General features: G+C 36.2%; 1 protein-coding gene across 6 annotated transcripts; it reads left to right on the top strand.

Annotated features, from left to right (window-relative positions):
* The first annotated feature begins 2,990 nt into the window (after positions 1–2,990).
* On the top strand, positions 2,991–18,440 carry TRA2B (transformer 2 beta homolog). Of its 6 annotated transcripts, none has more exons than XM_053698536.1 (9): positions 2,991–3,096; positions 11,957–12,102; positions 14,811–14,970; positions 15,396–15,584; positions 15,749–15,864; positions 16,315–16,407; positions 17,493–17,540; positions 17,831–17,904; positions 18,001–18,440. In XM_053698536.1, the coding sequence occupies exons 1-9, from the start codon at positions 3,061–3,063 to the stop codon at positions 18,009–18,011; spliced, it is 873 nt and encodes a 290-aa protein (XP_053554511.1). In that variant the 5' UTR covers positions 2,991–3,060; the 3' UTR covers positions 18,012–18,440. The 6 variants fall into 6 exon arrangements, with proteins under 6 accessions (XP_053554511.1, XP_053554507.1, XP_053554512.1 ...); XM_053698532.1 differs by having other exon boundaries at positions 14,805–14,970; XM_053698537.1 differs by having other exon boundaries at positions 16,318–16,407; positions 18,001–18,349.
* The last annotated feature ends 390 nt before the right edge of the window (positions 18,441–18,830 follow it).

The raw sequence follows: 18,830 nt of genomic DNA, 5'->3' as shown, positions 1-18,830 counted from the left end.
GGAGTGCCCAAAAGCACAAGGTGTGCAATACTCAGAGACATGGCCAAGGTAAGAAAGGCTGAAAGACGACCACCACTGAACAAGACACACTAGCTGAAACGTCAAGACTGGGCCAAGAAATATCTCAAGACTGATTTTTCTAAGGTTTTATGGACTGATGAAATGAGAGTGAGCCTTGATGGGCCAGATGGATGGGCCCGTGGCTGGATTGGTAAAGGGCAGAGAGCTCCAGTCCGATTCAGACGCCAGCAAGGTGGAGGTGGAGTACTGGTTTGGGCTGGTATCATCAAAGATGAGCTTGTGGGGCCTTTTCGGGTTGAGGATGGAGTCAAGCTCAACTCCCAGTCCTACTGCCAGTTTCTGGAAGACACCTTCTTCAAGCAGTGGTACAGGAAGAAGTCTGCATCTTTCAAGAAAAACATGATTTTCATGCAGGACAATGCTCCATCACACGCGTCCAAGTACTCCACAGCGTGGCTGGCAAGAAAGGGTATAAAAGAAGAAAATCTAATGACATGGCCTCCTTGTTCACCTGATCTGAACCCCATTGAGAACCTGTGGTCCTTCATGAAATGTGAGATTTACAAGGAGGGAAAACAGTACACCTCTCTAACAGTGTCTGGGAGGCTGTGGTTGCTGCTGCACGCAATGTTGATGGTGAACAGATCAAAACACTGACAGAATCCATGGATGGCAGGCTTTTGAGTGTCCTTGCAAAGAAAGGTGGCTATATTGGTCACTGATTTGTTTTTGTTTTGTTTTTGAATGTCAGAAATGTATATTTGTGAATGTTGAGATGTTATATTGGTTTCACTGGTAAAAATAAATAATTGAAATGGGTATATATTTGTTTTTTGTTAAGTTGCCTAATAATTATGCACAGTAATAGTCACCTGCACACACAGATATCCCCCTAAAATAGCTATAACTAAAAACAAACTAAAAACTACTTCCAAAACTATTCAGCTTTGATATTAATGAGTTTTTTGGGTTCATTGAGAACATGGTTGTTGTTCAATAATAAAATTAATCCTCAAAAATACAATTTGCCTAATAATTCTGCACTCCCTGTATATATTATATATAATATATACATATATATTATATATAATATATACATATATATAATATATATATAATATATATATATTATATTTACACATAATTAAGCCCCCACAAAAAAGGACCATACCAATTAGAAAAAAACAGCAGACACAGCCAAGTGTTACTCACAGTTTCTCTGTGACTGGCTGCACTGCTCATTTTGGCTTAGGGCCGGCCGGCCGGGGCAAGGGCTTCAGGAAGGCTGCTGCTGCTGCAGTGGACCTACAGTCGACAGAGGTTGCGTCGTGTTCTGGCCATGTTTCTGCAGGCAGACAGCCCGCTGCGCGGCCACCGCACCAACACCTGCAGCCGGATGTGACGACTCCCCTCCTCGACCCTCTTCCCCCCTCCCACTGTCCCACACTAATCACTGTCTCTCCTGCAGGCAGCAGACTCCACCTACCCGTTTTGGTAACCCCGGGCTAAGCGCTCCTCTGGCCAGCTAATGTTTTTTAAAGTCACTCTGCTCACTGCTGCGCTAGGGGAGCGTTTAGCCCAGGGTATTTGAGGCTAGTTCCGGGACACAGGGCACAGAGCCTCAGACCGGGACTGTCCCAGTGAAACCGGGGCGGGTGGCAAACCTACGTCACAGCAAAATGTTGTAAAATAAACATCAGAGTTGAGAAATAGACCTTAAAGGGACATAATCATGAAAGAAAACTTTTGGGCTTCAGATAGAGCATACAATTTTCAGATTTACTTCTATTATCAAATTTGCTTCATTCTATTGGTATCCTTTGTTGAAGGAGAGCAATGCTTTACTAGGGCCTAGCTGCACACATTGAGTGAGAAAGTGACAAGTAGTAGCTCACGGTAGTGCATGGCTTCTGAGCCTACCTATGTATGATTTTCAACAATGGATACTATTAGAACAAAGCAAATTAGATAAGAGAAGTAAATTGTAAAAATTGCATGTTCTTTCTTAATCATGAAAGTTTAATTTTGACTTTACTGCCCCTTAATGCCATTGCTCCCCAGTAAATTTAAGTGACCAGAATCAACCCATACTAAGGGGTTGATTTATCAACCTCTTTGGCAGGCTTTTGCCTGCCTACGACTGCAGATTCTCACAAGAGAACCTGCACGTCGTATTTAACAAGCAACGATCATGAAACCGCTGCTTCCCTAAACTTTCGCCACCTCTTAAGTGGCGAATTTCAATCTCCCAGTCTAGTCCGACTGGGCAGATTGACAGCATCTGCTTGTGCGTGGTTGGCTGGGGGCGGGATTGCACGCAAGCACAAAATAGCCCCCCTGTCCGCCTCAGCTGGATAAATCGCCCCCTAAGTTTCAAGAAGCTCACTGAATATAATTGTTTGGAATTTAAAAAATCTGCACAATGACCTAAGTGTGAGGAGGGACGAACAGTGAAAATGAAATGTTATTGTTTTAATTAAATAAAACTATTTAAATTGTTATTAGTAAGTAGGTGTGTGCATTTGGATCATTCTTTAGGATCCGAATGCGGAATTATGCGCTATTCTGCTCTTTACAGAGCCCAATTATTTCTTGTGCTATAATTTAAATTATTATTAAGGTAACTGTTTTTCCTCTTCCAATAAAGTACAGCTGCAAAGATTATTGAATGTTAATGATTAACATAATTTCATTCATTTCAATGATCTATCTATGCATATATATATATAACTAAATCAGTAATGGTGATATAACTGGGGAAAGAAAATCTGAAAAGTTATTTTTTGTAAAAATGAAAGCCAGGATTTAAATCAGTCTTACTGACTAGTCATTTAAATCGTTATTTAAATCAAACCCACCCTGAATCATATATTGTGTGAATAATGAAAGAAAAAATGGGGGTTTAAGACCCGGAAGCGCGGGAATTTGCGCGCTCTCGGGGAGGTTCCTAGCTATGCTAAACGAGACACAACGTCATTTCCTGCTTAGAGCGAGGCCGTGTTAGTTCTTTGTGGCGTTGGTGTAGACCGAGTAGCAAACATGAGCGACAGCGGGGAACAGAATTATGGTGGTCGGGTAAGTAAAATTACACAATAGTGTCCAAGTGGTTTCTTATAGCATGTAGTGCTATTTTTTTTATAATTATAGCGCTCCGTCCTGCGGGTTTGGCAATGTTTTTATGTTGCTAACAGCAATATAAGTTTTCATTAGGAGTGACCTAGCCATTAACGTACGTTGAGACGCCCAATTCTTATGCTTTGTATATTAAGTGGTTGCAAAAATCTAATTGTCTTGAAGGAAAGACTGCATCGCAATTTTAGATTAGATACAAAGAAAACGTACTGCTAGTAACGACTTTTTTAGTTGCTGATTTGCTGGCGGCCATTTTGTATGAAGAAGCGGGGAATCGTATTAAACAAGATGGTTCCTCTTAACCGTAAAAGCCATTTGTATTTTGGCTACCTCGCTTTTTTTTTCTAAAACTATTATAAATCGAAATCGCTATGGATGATCTTATATTAACACACGAATACGTCGATATTTAGGCCATATTCTTTAATATTTGCAGTGCTACTTAGATATTTATAAGTGCAGGTATATTACCAGACATGTCGCATTAGTATAAAATGGTCAAGATGAAAAAGAAATATGCGTTTCGCAATGTAGAAATAACAATTTGTAATGCAAACCAGGGCCTTTAAATTATGGTATCCAGGGAGCCATTGCTCTTAGAATTGTAACTATGGCCCATGCATCTTAAATGCTTTGTACATGGCTTCTCAGTTTTCTTGCTAGCTTCTACATTTTGCTTTTATAGCTGTTATCCACGACATTAGGCACACTTAATTACCATAAAATGTATGTGGTTAATGGTGCATCTATCCTGTAAAGAGCAATGTCTGACAGTGATGAACAACTTTAATATCTTAAAAATCCATAATTATGGGCCACATATCCATTTATGGCTAGGAAACGGGCATAACAATATTTACTAAAAATGTCCAGTGGCATAGAGCCAGTTTTTAGATTAGGTTGCAGGGTCTTGACCTCCTTATTCTGCCTTTATTCCCTCTTGAGAGGCTAACAAAAGTAAAATAGTATAGATAGCAACAAAAGTTGGCTATCCCTGCACTAGAGAATACATTTGTAACACTGTGCTTAACAATTGCAAAGGTTTTAGGCTTTGGTAATTTCCACTCTGAAGACACTTTAAAATTCACTTCTATTTTCCAATGTGCTTCGTTCTTAGGGCTCAATTTATCAAGCCCCATACGGCTGCAAATTCTCACAAGAACTTGCTCGCCGTAATTTATCAAGCAGCGATCACCAGACCGCTGTTTCCCTAAGCTCTTCGCCACCTATAAGGTGGCGAAATTCAATCTCCGGGGGCAGGGGGCGGGATTGCACGTGAACGCAAAATTGCGCTCTTGTGCAATGTTAATTTCCTACGGATAATTTTGCCCTGCCACAGGCGAGCTGAGGCGTAGACGCGTATACGTGCCCCTGTATGCCTCAGCTTTGATAAATCTAGCCCTAAGTATTCCTTGTTGGAAAAGAATACGTACATATGCTACACTAGTGGGAGCTAGCTGTTGATTGGTGCCTGCACACTTGTCTCTTGTGGTTGGCTAACTAGATGTCTTCCTCTAGCTGCCAGTAGTGCAGTGTTGTTCCTTAATCAAAGGATAACAAGAATTAAGCAAATTTCTAATTAGAAGTAAATTAGAAAGCTGTTTAAATTTGTATGTTCTATCCAAGTCATGAGAAAATATTGGAGTTTCCTGTCCCTTTAAATACCGTCCCCTAGCTACTCAATAATTCCCCCAGATCTTAGAATGGGGGAATCAATCTGGCTACGAACATGTGTTCTTTACGTAGTAGCTGGTGATGTTTGTGCTAGAAACATACAATAAAGTAATGGTTACTTACTAGTACTTAAACACATCTCTGATTTTACATAGTTTAATGTGATAGATAAAAATGCATGTCATTTTTAAGACCCTTTTTAAATTCACTTCTATCTTCAAATATGCTTTGTTCTCTTGTATCTCTTGTTAAAAAAATGAATATGCACATATCCTACACTAGTAGGATTTGCTGCTAATTGGTACCTGCACACATTTGTCTCTTGTGATTGGCTAAATAGATATTTTCAGCTTCCTGTCAGTAGTGCAATGCCGTCCCTTCAGCAATGGATAACAAGAGAATGAAATTTGATAATAGAATTAAATTGGAAAGTTGTTTAAAATTGTATGTTCTATCTGAATCATAAAAAAAAGCAAAATTTTGGGTTTACTATCCCTTTAAATTCAGATTGAGTTATTTTTAACATCTAAGCATAGATTACTACACTTAATTCAAAACATTCTATCAAATGTATTTTTACATATACAGGTAGCCCTCGGTGTACGCCGGGGTTAGGTTCCAGAAGTAATGGTTGTAAATTGAAACCCAGTTTATAATGTAAGTCAATGGGAAGTGATGGAATTGGGTTCCAGGCCCCTCTCAAAATTGGCATAAGTAACACCTAATTTTTAAAGCTTTAAAATGAAGACTTAACATGCTAAACAGCATTATAAACCTAATAAAATAATCACACAACACATAATATATCATTAAACTAAGTTAAATGAATAAACATTTGCTAAACAGCATTATAAAGCTAATCAAATAAGCACACAACACAGACTTTACTTGCATTTTTCTGCAAACAGTTCTTTCTATGCATTCCAATCTGGACTGATTTATAGACAGGAAGATATTATTTCTTTGCAAGCTGCTCGGTAGTTCAGGTCTGGTTAAACTGATTAATTTCAGCTTGCTTGGCTTGCATATATTTGCTGCAACACAAGCGGACAGCTCCACCTACTTGCTATTTTAATCAATGCACTGCTTCTCAATGCGTTTCAATAGCAGTCACATGACTGAAAAAGGTGGTTGTTCTGAAACGGTGCAAATTGAACCGTTGTAAACCGAGGGCCACCTGTAGTAGTAATTTGTCTACAACAGCTACATTTGGATAGAATGTTTTGAATTAAAAATATTTAACAATCTGTTTAGATGTTAAAAAATAACTCAATCTGAATTTAAACTTTGTAAAGCGGATGTTTCAGTACTAGTAAGTTACCAATATTACATTGTATCTAGCACGAACATCACCAGTATTGCGTGTCATTTTAGAACCCAGTATTTTAATGCCAAAGTCCGTTTTGGCGGTTTTCAGTTTTGTGGGAGGACCTATTTAAATATGTATGCACAATGGTATTTCACACTGATTACCGGGTAAACCTGAAACTCATCAGATGCAGTAGGGTGCTGTTCGGTCGTTTTTTTTTTTTTTAATGCTGCTATTTGCAGTACCCATTTTTACTTTTTTCTTTCTGTACCCTTTGTCGTGATTAAAGGGATACTAAACCAAAACAATTTCTTTCATGATTCAGATAGAGCATGCAACTTACTCTTACTCCTATTATAATTTTTTTTTCTTTGTTCTCTTGCTATCTTTATTTGAAAAGGGCATCTAAGCTAAGCAGCCAGACAATTTTTTGTTCAGAACTCTGGACTGCATTTATCCACCAATCAGCAAAAATCCAGGTTGTGAACCAAAAATGGGCTGGCTTCTAAACTTACATTTTGGCTTTTCAAATAAAGATGGCAAGAGAATGAAGAAAATTATCTGAATAAACTAGAAAGTTGCTTAAAATTGCATGCTCTTTCGGAATCATGAGATAAAATTTGGGTTCAGTGTCCCTTTAATATATCCTGAGATTGGATGATAAAGTTTATACATTTTATGGATGGAACCGGACTGGATTTTTGTCTTGAGGATTTGACATTTTACCACTGAAGATAAAGCAGCCCGTTGTAGAAAGAAACATCGACTGAGCTCTTGATCTTATAAATATTATAACAAATATTTTGACTTTTTTTCTTAAACATTTTGACGTATGTGCATATTCTAAAAGGTCAACTGAGGTTAAAACTGTTGGGGGGGGGGACTAATAAAAAGCTTTTAAGCATTTTAATAGTATTTTGAAAAAAATCTGCACATTTACTTACTCTTTAGTGTTGCCCTGTGTAGCCTGCTCCACCCTCCTTATCAGTGTCTTACTCCAAACCTTGTGGTATCATGTAACAAAGTATGCACATGAGACTAATTACTTATGCTAGTAAGGGGGGTTGAGAATGGACAGCAGGCACTACTATTGTTTACCAAGAGGCTTGATAGTTTTCATGTGGATATTGTCACATGCTTTGTGAAAGCTTCAGCATTATACTGTGCACTACTTTAGTCAGGTGTCATGTGACTGCTTCTTACTGTGTACGTGCATTCTGCTGAAGCTATGGCCTTGATAGCACCTTCCATATATGGAAATGCGCGGGGGGGTTGCTGCAAACAAAACTGCCTGAATTAAAGTGGTTAAGGGGGTTTAATAATAACCTTAATAATAATCTGAACAGAACATAAAGACTTTTTTTTTTTTTTTTTTCCCTTCGGTCTTCTATTAAAAAAACAAACTTATTTACAAATTATACAATTAAACCCTAATGCAGGCCTGCATGGCTGGGTTCCTGGTTGTTTTCTAGCATTTGAAATGGCAGCTGCTTTCAATATATCAGCAGTGACATGATTTATCTAAGCCTGTATGAGTGATCTGATGTGATACGTAAGTATAAAACATTCAGAAATAGTTTCTATTTCTATGTTAAAATTTCTTGGTTCTAGATGGAAATCCTTCAGTTTCTCCCCCCCTCGCCAAAACAGTTTAACTAGTGGACATTTTCTTTACTCAAAATTAGGCATTGTTAGATTATCCTTGTCCCTTTGTTGATAAGGAGACATTGAACTCAAAATGGATTGTTTATTCATATCAAATATACTATTTGTCATAAACGTTTTAATAACCCTTTCAGTGCTATTGATGGCTCTGAGCCGTCAGCTTGCCACTCAGGTCCTAACGACAGCTCAGAGCCATTGCTAGCGCACCCCCACCTTGAGGGAGATCTGGGGTCTCCCACCCGCTCTTAACCCGGCGATCGGGCCTATATAGTGACAGGCATCGCCAGAGCTTCACGTTTTGTGCGGTGATGTCACCGCGCAACTTTATTTAAAAACGACAAGTATAGGGAAAGGGGGTATGATGCTTAGAAGCCTATATCAGGCATCTAAGCAGCTACAGACCCCCAAGACCCACTGTTGGAAAGGTAAGTCTTGGGGATCTGAAAAAATAAATATATTTTTCAAAAAATAAAAATGTAAATCGACTTAGCACCCAGGTGGGAATGTGCTTAGCACTCAAATTGTTCAAATTGGTTGTGTTGGTTTTAAAACATTATGGAAGTGCATAACTATGATAGAAGTTTATGGCCTGTAAAGCAGAAATCCCATAGCTCAGCCATTGTTGCTGTCCACCAACAGATGTAACAACAAAACCACTTTAAAACAGTGGAGCAATATTTAGTGGCATTCTAGTAGAATTTAAAAGGTACATATAATTTGAAATCTAGCTTTAAAGGGACATTAAACACTGAATAAATGCTAGATAGAATGATGCATGCAAAGAAAGAGTAGTCTGGGAATAACATATATAGATTTTTTTTTTTTTAAACGTTTAATTAGCTGTTTAAATTTTGATAAAATAAGTGTATAGCTTTAGTGTCTATAAAACTATCGGAGCTGCCATATTGTAACTTAGGTTACCTTCTCTGCTGTTGTCAATTAGGGGCAGTTTTTTTTTTAAAAAGTCATGAAATATCCCAAAATGGACGTGGATCAATACTTTAGGTTGTCTACTAAAAAAATATATAGTTTTGATGGGTAAATAAAAAAGGCTCCTTCTGTTTAAATGGAGTGATGGTAAAAATGCTTTGGTTATTTGGGGAAGTTTTAGTCTGAAATTCCTGATCCTTAAGGGGTTAAATATTTTTCCAATTTATATCTATTGTTTTTGCTTCATTCTGAATATCCTTTTTTTGGAACGCATACTTGTGATGCACCACAGGGAGCTAGCTGCTGATTGGTGGCTGCACATATATGCCACTTGTCATTGGTTCACCCGATGTGTTCGGCTAGCTTCTTGTAGTGCATAGCTGCTGCATCAACAAAGCATACCAAGATAATGAAGCCAATTTGATAGTAAAAAATTTTTTGTGTGTAAATTGTATGTTGTATCTGAATTATGAAAGGGGAAAAAAAGGGGGCTCTCACATCCCTTTAAATAAAAGTAAACATAAAATGGATTGTTAAACTGCAGACAATTTGTTTTCTTGCAGAATGAGCACTTAAGACTGACACACTGCAAGCGGAGCGGCGCGCATCATGTATATGCGGGTGTGTTGCTTTTTCATCTCTGAGCACTCTGCTGCGTCAGGTCGCGTAGCTGAGCACTCGGAGATGAAATATTTGAACTTCAGAAGCGATGCGCTGCCAAGCATCTGGTTTGCCTCGCGCCGCATCGCTTGCAGTGTGCCGCAGCCTTTACAAATTCTCAGTGTATCCACTGCTTATAGTGATAAGGGAGTAAACATTCAGAGAACTGCATTCTGCCTGAGCATGGGCAAGAAACTTGTTGTTTTGCTTGCATTCCCTGAACAGTTGGCTCTAGAAGGTTTGACCTTAAGCTATGTCTTCCTCTAGAAACCCCAGCACCATTGTGGGACTGTGACAGGAAATAATGGACCCTGCACAGATTAAGTTTTATAAAATAGAAATGGTGTGTAAGCATTTTTAAATTATTGCAGTGATTTATAATATAACTCACTTTTTAGTGTGAATTAGTTTAATTTCCCTTTAAGGCATGGTTTGACAAAATTGTTACAACTTTAGGAGCCAGTGTTGGCATTTTAACACTAATAAATCTGGTGCTGAAAACAGGTGTGTATGAATGTATAATAACACAATAAAAGCTATTTGTATTTCACAGTTGCGAGACTAGAAAAGAGCCAAAAACACCAAGCTATATTTTAGTTGTGGCTGTTATGGGACACTCTTTGGTGTCTGGGAATTCTAAATCAGTGCACCAGGGCCTAATGTTAAGATGCCAGTGGCTCGCTCCCTGGTGCCTGGGTTTGTCAAGCCCTGCTTTAATGTCCTTTCGAAACTCAGCTTGACTCCTTGTTGTACAACCATGGGCTAATATCTATAGATGGGTGCAAATTGGAAAGTGTGCATACTGCTTTTGCTGGATGCTATCCAGTCATTCATGTGAGAGCATACCTTGATTGGGTTGTTTTTAGTAGCAAATGCTACAAAGCTACTGTTTTGTTGGGTATGTAATTTCCCCGTATAGGCTATTGATTTTAAAATACAGAGAATCTCAAGATATGAGACTATTTTTGCAGTATATTTGCAATTGCAATAATGCTAATAGGTTTTCTGCTTTAGTACTCACTAACTACTAACACATTGTTTATGGAGTGTACGGCCTTAGTTTGTGTGCATGTGTCTACACTGTTCATGCATTTTTAGGGTGCCAGTTACATCACGCGTGTCAAAGGCATCTGGAGCATGCTTGATAGGAAATACACATCCATAATTTAATCATAGACATGCTGCATGTGTAAGACTGAGGTGCATGCATATTGACTAACACCATGGTTGGCCATTTGTGCAAGTTAACACAAATTTGTGGTAACTTTAGATTAAAAGCATTTAAACAATCGCATGCAATTTGCAAAATGCTTTTAGAATTGAAATGCTTTAGTGTGCATTTTAGACTTTACTTTCATGAGCTGTATCACTTTAGCTCAGTGCTGATATTTTTATTAGTGCTCCCTTGCCTTCAGGTTGTTACTTACCATGGATCTCTTGAAAGATGCCACACATCTTAAAGGGATATCAAATCCAAAACATTTCTTTTGTGATTCAGACAGCATAGAATTTTTTTTTTTTTTATAAAAAAAATAATAATTTACTTCTATTAGACAAATTGTTTCCATTGTATGTATTGTTGAAAAAGGTACAAGTATGTGTCTGGAGCACTACGAGGCAGGCAATAGTGCTGCCATCCTAGTGCTCTTGCAAATGGATAACTTCTGCTATATAGTTTTCCTTAGCATATATCCCTGCTTTTCAACTAAAGATACTAAGAGAACAAACATTTTTAACAGAAGTAAATTGAATGCTCTATCTAAACCACGAAAGAAGAAAGTTTAATTGGGACTTTACGGTCCCTTTAAGAATTGTATTGGAGAAGGTTCTTCCCTTCCCTGCAATATAGGATGGCAGTTTTCATTAATTTTGAGCAAGTGCATTTCTCGATTATCAATTTGGTCCAGGTTTTGGTGACTAAAATGGGTAATTCATAATTGGTACAAGCATTCCAAACAGTCTTTTTTTAGTTTCAGCTCTGTCACTGGTTTTGATCCTGAAGGTTTTAAATTTCATCCTGTTCTTTTTCTATTAAGGTTAATATTGAAGAAGGAAAATGCAGAAGTCGTCATTTGACAAGTTTATTAAATGAGAATTATTTGAAGCTCAGGAATAAGTGAAGCTGAAATTTGAAAAAAAGAGAATGCATGCTAATTATCAGAACTGAAGCCCTACTTGTAGAATATTGAGAAATTTGTGTGAAGTGGGGAAGATGAAAAGAAGTCAGAATTTGAAAATGAAGAATGAAGAAAAGAAATAAATATGAAGTTAAGATAAGAAGTAATCTGGAATCAGAAAAGCACTACGCTAAGTAATTATTAGTCTGTTTGTGTCCCTGTATATTTTTTATAAATATACATGCATGCATTATCTGTTTAAGTCTATACAGGGTTGAAAAAACATTAGGGAACAATCTTAAAATAGGCTGTTTTAATTGAAAATGCTTATGCAATCAATTGAATTTATAAAGTTAAACATCTTTCAGCTAGCTATACTGAGGCTTTTATTTATTTTTTTATGTTTTGATTTAATAATTTTAACGGAATTATTATATTTTATGTTCAGGAGTCACGATCAGCTTCAAGGAGTGGAAGTGCACATCGATCTGGAAAATCTGCTAGCCATTCTCCTAATCGTTCTGCTGCAAGATCTCGTTCAAAAGAGGGTTCAAGACGTTCAAGATCTAAGTCTAGATCAAGATCTGAATCAAGGTACATTTTATAAATTCAGATATCACCATTTTTAAGGCTTTTGCCAAAGACAAACAAATTAGAGGAGCACTGGCTTTTAGCAACATGTAAAATGTCAAATTTATTTAGATTATAAAAACACAAATGTGTCAGTAGTTACATCAGGGACAATAGCACAGTGTATAATCCAAGCCATAATGGCACTTAAAAGGTCAGTAAATTCAAAGTTAATCTTTCAGTTATAGCAAGCGATTTTGAACAACTTTCTAACTTACGGTTTTACTTTGGTATCCTTTTTTGAAGAGTAGGTACATCAGCAAATAAACACTGCTGAGAGCTAGCTGAATACATCTGGGGAGCTAATGACGGGGCACATATGATGTTTCTAGCAGTGCATTGCTGCTCCTCAGCATCACTGGGTGTGCCCTTCAACAAAGGATGCAAAGAAAAAAAAAGCAAATTTGATTATACATAATGCTTTTTGAATCATTAGTTTAATTTTGACTTTACAGTCTCCAAATTTTATAAACAGTACAAAAGTTAACCTTAGTGATTAACTAATCTGTGGCCTGTTATAGGGTGTTTTAAGGGCTGCTGTTCAAGGGACAGTAAACACCTTGTAATTAAAGGGACACTGAAACCAATTTTTTTTTCTTTCATGATTCCGATAGAGTATGCAATTTTAAGCAACTTTCTAATTTACTCCTATTATACATTTTCTTTCTCTTGCTGTCTATTTGAAAAGCAAGAATGTAAGTTTAGAATCCTGACCGTTTTTGGTTCACAACTTGGGTTGTGCTTGCTGATTGGTGGCTAAATGCACTCGCCAATAAACTAGTGCTGTCCAGTATCTGAACCAAAAATTGTCTCCTTAGCTTAGGTGCCTTTTTTTCCATGTAAAGATAGTAAGTGAACAAAGAAAAATTAATTGGAGTAAATTAGAAAGTTGCTTAATGGAGATTAGTGACCCCCGGAGTTGAGTTTGAAAAAATAAGAGCTAGCTTTAATTCATTCAATAAACTTCAAATGCCAATAAGCTGGAAAGTCATATGAAAGTAATGCATAATTTTTATTATACACCTCAGAGATTGTCTAAAATATATCTTAATCAAATCTTTTCTTGTCCACGATGCTGCTATATTTAATGCAGACAGCTTACATATGTTTGTATCTTGCCCCAGAATTTACCAGTTTTGGAAAAAGATAGCTTTTTGGTTTAATACTCTGTATAGAACTAATATTTATTGTGATCCAGACACCAATTTTTTTTTTTCTCGATCAGTCTACTTGGGTGTCATCTCCATATAGAAAAAGTTTAAATGTAATCATCCTCCTTGTTAGACACCTTATATTAAAGAACTGGAAAGCTAAAAAGATGCCGGGCTTCTCAGTATTTATGAAAGAAATTCAGATGCAAATAATTTTTGAATCTTTTCACCTGAGAGAAGCTAGTAAAAGAAGTTAGGAAGTTTTTATTAAGATGGCTACCGATTATTAAGTCATATCCAGAAGGAACTCAAAAATCGATCCTATATCCATTTTTCAGTTCAGATAGTTTTAGTGATCTGGTTCTACTGGGTGATTTCCTGGGGGAATGGATTAGGTGTTAGAGACCTTTAATAGTATATTCCGGAATTGAAATATTGAGGATATATTTTGGATATTTGTCATGCTGCTGAGGGGGGGGCGTTCGATCCCCGTTTTTTAGGTTAAGAATAAAATATGCCAGAAGTGTAAAGAGCAGATTTTGCAACAATTATTTTTGATTTATTAAACTTAGAGAAAGTGGATAAGAATTGTCTGGTGGTTGTAACTGTTTTTCTTGTTATTACTGACGCGTTTTTTTTTTTTTTTTTTTTTTTTTGTTTAGCTATATCCACTGAAAATGTTGCCCTGCGAGGCCTGCAATTTTTTGTATTATGTATATCTTTTTTTCACTGATGGCATGTATAAATAAATACACACAAAATAAAAGTTGCTTAAAATTGTGTGCTCTATCTGAATCATGAGAGAAAAAAATGTGGGTTTAGTATCCCTTTAACAGACATTTGTGCTGCTATAGGATAACGATATTAAAACAAATTAACTTTTTTTTACTGCTACTATTTTTCATTAGCCAAACTCCACCTATGTAACTTTGTGGACTAAAGTGCTTTGTTTCAGTTATCTGATAAAGCCAATTTTAGGGCTGATATGTAGCAAGGTTTTGCATAGCTAAACCTTTATTTACAAACCTTAAAGGGACACTGAACCCAAAAAAAATTCTTGATTGATTCAGATAGAGCATGCAAATTTAAGCAACTTTCTAATTTACTCCTATTAATTTTTCTTTGTTCTCTTGCTTTCTTTATTTGAAAAAGATGGCATCTAAGCTATTTTTTTGGTTCAGGACCATGGAAAGCATTTGTTTATTGGTGGGTGAATTTATCCACCAATCAGCAAGAACAGTGTGTTATCCAAAAATGGGCTGGCATCTAGACTTACATTCTTGCATTTCAAATAAAGATACCAAGAGAATGAAGAAAAAATAGGAGTAAATTGGAAAGTTACTTAAAATTTCATGCTCTATCTGAATCACAAAAGAAAAAAATTGGGTTTTTCTGTCCGTTTAATAAAAAATATTGCCAATATCTTAAGAATCCGTAATCTGCTTCATATGAATAGACAGTAGTCCTTTGGTTTGCACACTGAGTGGCCAATTTTGAGCTTATTATTTCTATAAGATCTAGGTCACGCAGAAGTTCTCGACGACACTACACAAGGTCCCGTACACGTTCTCGATCTCATAGAAGGTCCAGAAGCAGGTCACACAGTAGAGAATATTCTCGAAGGCGCCACAGTCACAGCCACTCGCCTATGTCTGGCCGTAGACGTCATATTGGCAACCGGGTAAGTTGTTTCAAAATTCTGCTTAAATGATAATTTATGATTATGTATTTTTTCTTCAGTCTATGGGGGGGGGGGGGAGGACAACTATTTGATTGTAGATGAGGCATCTGTCAATAGCTGAATATTACAGGTGGAGATTGGCTCTTGGCCATATAACGTTTCTAGTGAAATATCACTTTAGATAAGTATATACTAAATATTTCATGAATGAGTCTCATTCATTTTTTAACTTCTATCATTTCACTAGCGAATATAGTTTACTGTACATTAAATTTTAAAATAGATTATTGGGAGCACTTTAAAGTGGAGATAATTTTTCAGTACAGCGTCCCTTTAATGGTGCAATGAAGACATTTATTCTTAGACTTTCTATTTTCTATCTATCATTAGACTGTTGTTTAACCTGCCTTCCTTTTCTGTCATAGGCAAACCCTGATCCCAACTGCTGCTTGGGTGTGTTTGGATTAAGTCTTTATACTACTGAACGTGATTTAAGAGAAGTATTTTCAAAATATGGTCCCATCGCTGATGTTTCCATAGTATATGACCAGCAGTCTCGACGTTCAAGAGGATTTTCCTTTGTTTACTTTGAAAATGTTGATGATGCTAAAGAGGTGAGAGAACATTGTTTTTAAAGTCTTGTTTGTACAACCAGACCTTTTTAGGCTTATATTAAGGTTTGTTGCTTTTTGTATGATTGAGTCAACATGGAATTCTGCATAGCCTTTTGCTTGCTGTCATTTTAATGTCGCTTGAATTTTTTTTTCTCTCGTAAAAGGCTAAAGAGCGTGCAAATGGAATGGAACTTGATGGAAGAAGAATAAGAGTTGATTTTTCGATAACTAAAAGGCCTCATACACCAACTCCAGGGATATATATGGGAAGGCCAACCTAGTGAGTTTCAGAACCACAATTATATAAACCGTTCAAATTGTATGGGGGTAGTAGGAAACACAGATTTTAGATGTAATTAATATTTCCATACATTTACTTCCTTTACTAGAGAATATCCTGCAATGTAAACTTGAATGAACCACACTTTATTTAATGTTAATACATCCTGCTTTTTATGCTGGTGAGCAAAGAGTACGAACTCAATGTTAAGTAAATAGAGCATTTACACTCTCTCACTGGAGTGAAAAGCAAGACATGCTGCCTGTAGCTTAAGGATTCTGTTATAGCAACATTCATACTAGTCTTTCAAAACCTTAGACCGTGGGGGGCATGTCTAGGCGGTAGAGGAGGCAATGGGCATAGTATACCTTTTTATGAATCAAATGAGAGCCCATCTCTAGTAATTTGAAACTGTTTTAGTTTATATTTTTTATTTTTTCTCCAACTTTGTAGTGGCAGTTCTCGCCGCAGAGATTATTACGACAGAGGATATGATAGGGGTGGATATGATGATCGTGATTCTTATAGCAGATCCTCCTACCGGTAAGTATCTAAGTTTATTTGAATTATATGCTATTGAGAACAAAATATGACTGACATACTTCAAGATTTTTATATCTTGAAAGATTCGTATTTAGGTTTATAAGTAGTGAATACATTTTTCATTTAAATGTAAAGTATGTAATATTTAAAGGGACAGTATACACCAATTTTCATATAACTGCATGTAATAGACACTACTATAAAGAATAAAATGCACAGATACTGATCTAAAAATCCAGTATAAAACTATTTAAAAACTTAGAAGCTTTCCTTTCGCCCCTTCCTTTGAAAAGACCCTTTAAACACACAGAAGCAAGCTGGAGTTAGGTATACATCAGTATTTAACTTTAGGGCTTGGTTAGGAGTCTGAAAATCAGAGCAATGTTTAAAAATAAACAAAACTATACATTTTAAAAACAAAAGCTGTATGGGCTATATAAATGGATCATCTACAAAACATTTATGCAGACAAAACTAGTGTATAATGTCCCTTTAAAGCTTCTAGAAAACTTGTATTCTCAGTTGCATACTGATTTGTATGCACAGACTAACTGTAAACAGGTGGTGTGGAATAGATTAAAGCAGCTTTTTTTTTTTTTATATGCTTGTGTTTCATAGTGTCCCAAAAACACAGAAGTGAGACAGGAACTCTGTTTAATTTTGTCATATGTTGCAAGTTATAAACGTGTGAAATCAAATAAGCCAATCATTTTTTTTTTTTTAATTTTTGTAAATAAGTTCTATTTTATCCAGCAAACCTAACAATCCTACTTATAAATATTTGTGTATATGACTTTATTTTAGTCTCTAATATTGTAATGTTTCATTCAAGAGATAATTGTTTGCAGATATTTTAAACATGCTAGTATAAGGGTATCAGTACCCTTTTGCATAAATTAGGATCTTTGAGTTCTTGCCCAAGCAGGGCCTCTTTACTACATTTTTCTGAAAAGATACATTTTCAAGTGGTTCTAGCTTTAGTTACATTAAAATTATAACTATTGCTGAACACAATTTCCATGTATTAAAATGCATAAAGTAAAGAAAAAAAGAACTCATATTTTGAAAATGTTCTATTCTTACAGAGGTGGTGGAGGATGGCGTGGAGGACAAGACAGGGAACAATTTTCTAGGTACAGTAGATAAAAAGTGGAATGGCACTTCAATGACAGCCTGTAGTTAAATGGACATATGTCCCCATTATGCTACTGGATTCAACAATGCACTTGCAATTAATTCAACTAAATGTAAACTGTTTTGAATGTGTTCATTTTTATGACTGGGGGATAAATGGAGAGGTACAATTACAAAATTGGAAGCTCATAAGGACAGTGTTTGTGTAAACATTACTGTGTACAAAGGTGATTTGTCTGTAGCTATACCGGTTTTGATTTAAATTAGGTAATTTTATTCTCTCTTGAAGGAGGCGCTCACCCTCACCATATTATAGCCGAGGTGGATACAGATCTCGCTCCAGGTCTCGATCATACTCTCCTCGTAAGTAATGGCTAATTTTCTTCTTTTTTTTTTTTTTTCTTTTTTTTTTCTCCTTTTCCCGTTTCTGTATTTTAATGTTAATAATTTTTTTTTCAGGTCGCTATTGAAACAAACCTGGGAAGCAGCATTAGTCATGCATTGGGTCGGGTTTTGAACTGAAAATATTTGTTGTTTTTGTATAAGTGATGTGGAGGACTTCAACATCAAACGAATGTTTTGGTAGTTTGTGGGAAAGAATCTGTCTTCAGCTTATTTGTAGGCTCTGTGCTTTTTGTGATTCAGTGTCTGCAGATGTTTTGCTTGTGTTTTATACAGTCAGGTTTGTGACTGGTAAAGTTATAAAGCTCAACTTTTTTATTGGTTTGTGTATGTAAACTTATTGATCCCGCCCTTCACTGTAAAATCTTTGAATCAATAAGCAAAAATAAAGCAAACTTTGATTTTTTTTTTTTCTATATTTGGTTATATATATAAATATATACATATAGCCATATGCCTACAATAGGAAATCTAATAAAGGTTTTATATTAATCCTTTCTCTGCTGAGCTGTTTCACAACTGATTAATCTGTTTTGGTGTTCACTGCATTTTAACATCGGTTTATTTATTTATTTTATATAGTGAATTGCTCACATTGCCTAACTTTTTCAATGAAACTAGTTTCTATTAAGACAGCCAAAATATTTTTTTCCAAAACATAATAAAATAGGCAATGAAAATTGTAAGGTAAAATATTCATTGTCCATTGGAACACATCTATCTATATCGGGTTTCTGTGAGGTAAAAAAAATGAGACCCTCTTCAGATCACCCCACAGACCTTGACTAAGGATCCAGTTCCAGCTGAAGAAAAACAGCCCCAAAGCATGATGCTGCCACCACCATGCTTCACTGTTCACTGGTATGGTGTTATTTTAGTGATGTGCA

This window comes from Bombina bombina, chromosome 1, assembly GCF_027579735.1.
Source record: "Bombina bombina isolate aBomBom1 chromosome 1, aBomBom1.pri, whole genome shotgun sequence".
In the NCBI taxonomy this organism is placed as follows: domain Eukaryota; kingdom Metazoa; phylum Chordata; class Amphibia; order Anura; family Bombinatoridae; genus Bombina; species Bombina bombina.
This window is presented reverse-complemented; position numbering and strand designations above follow the sequence as displayed.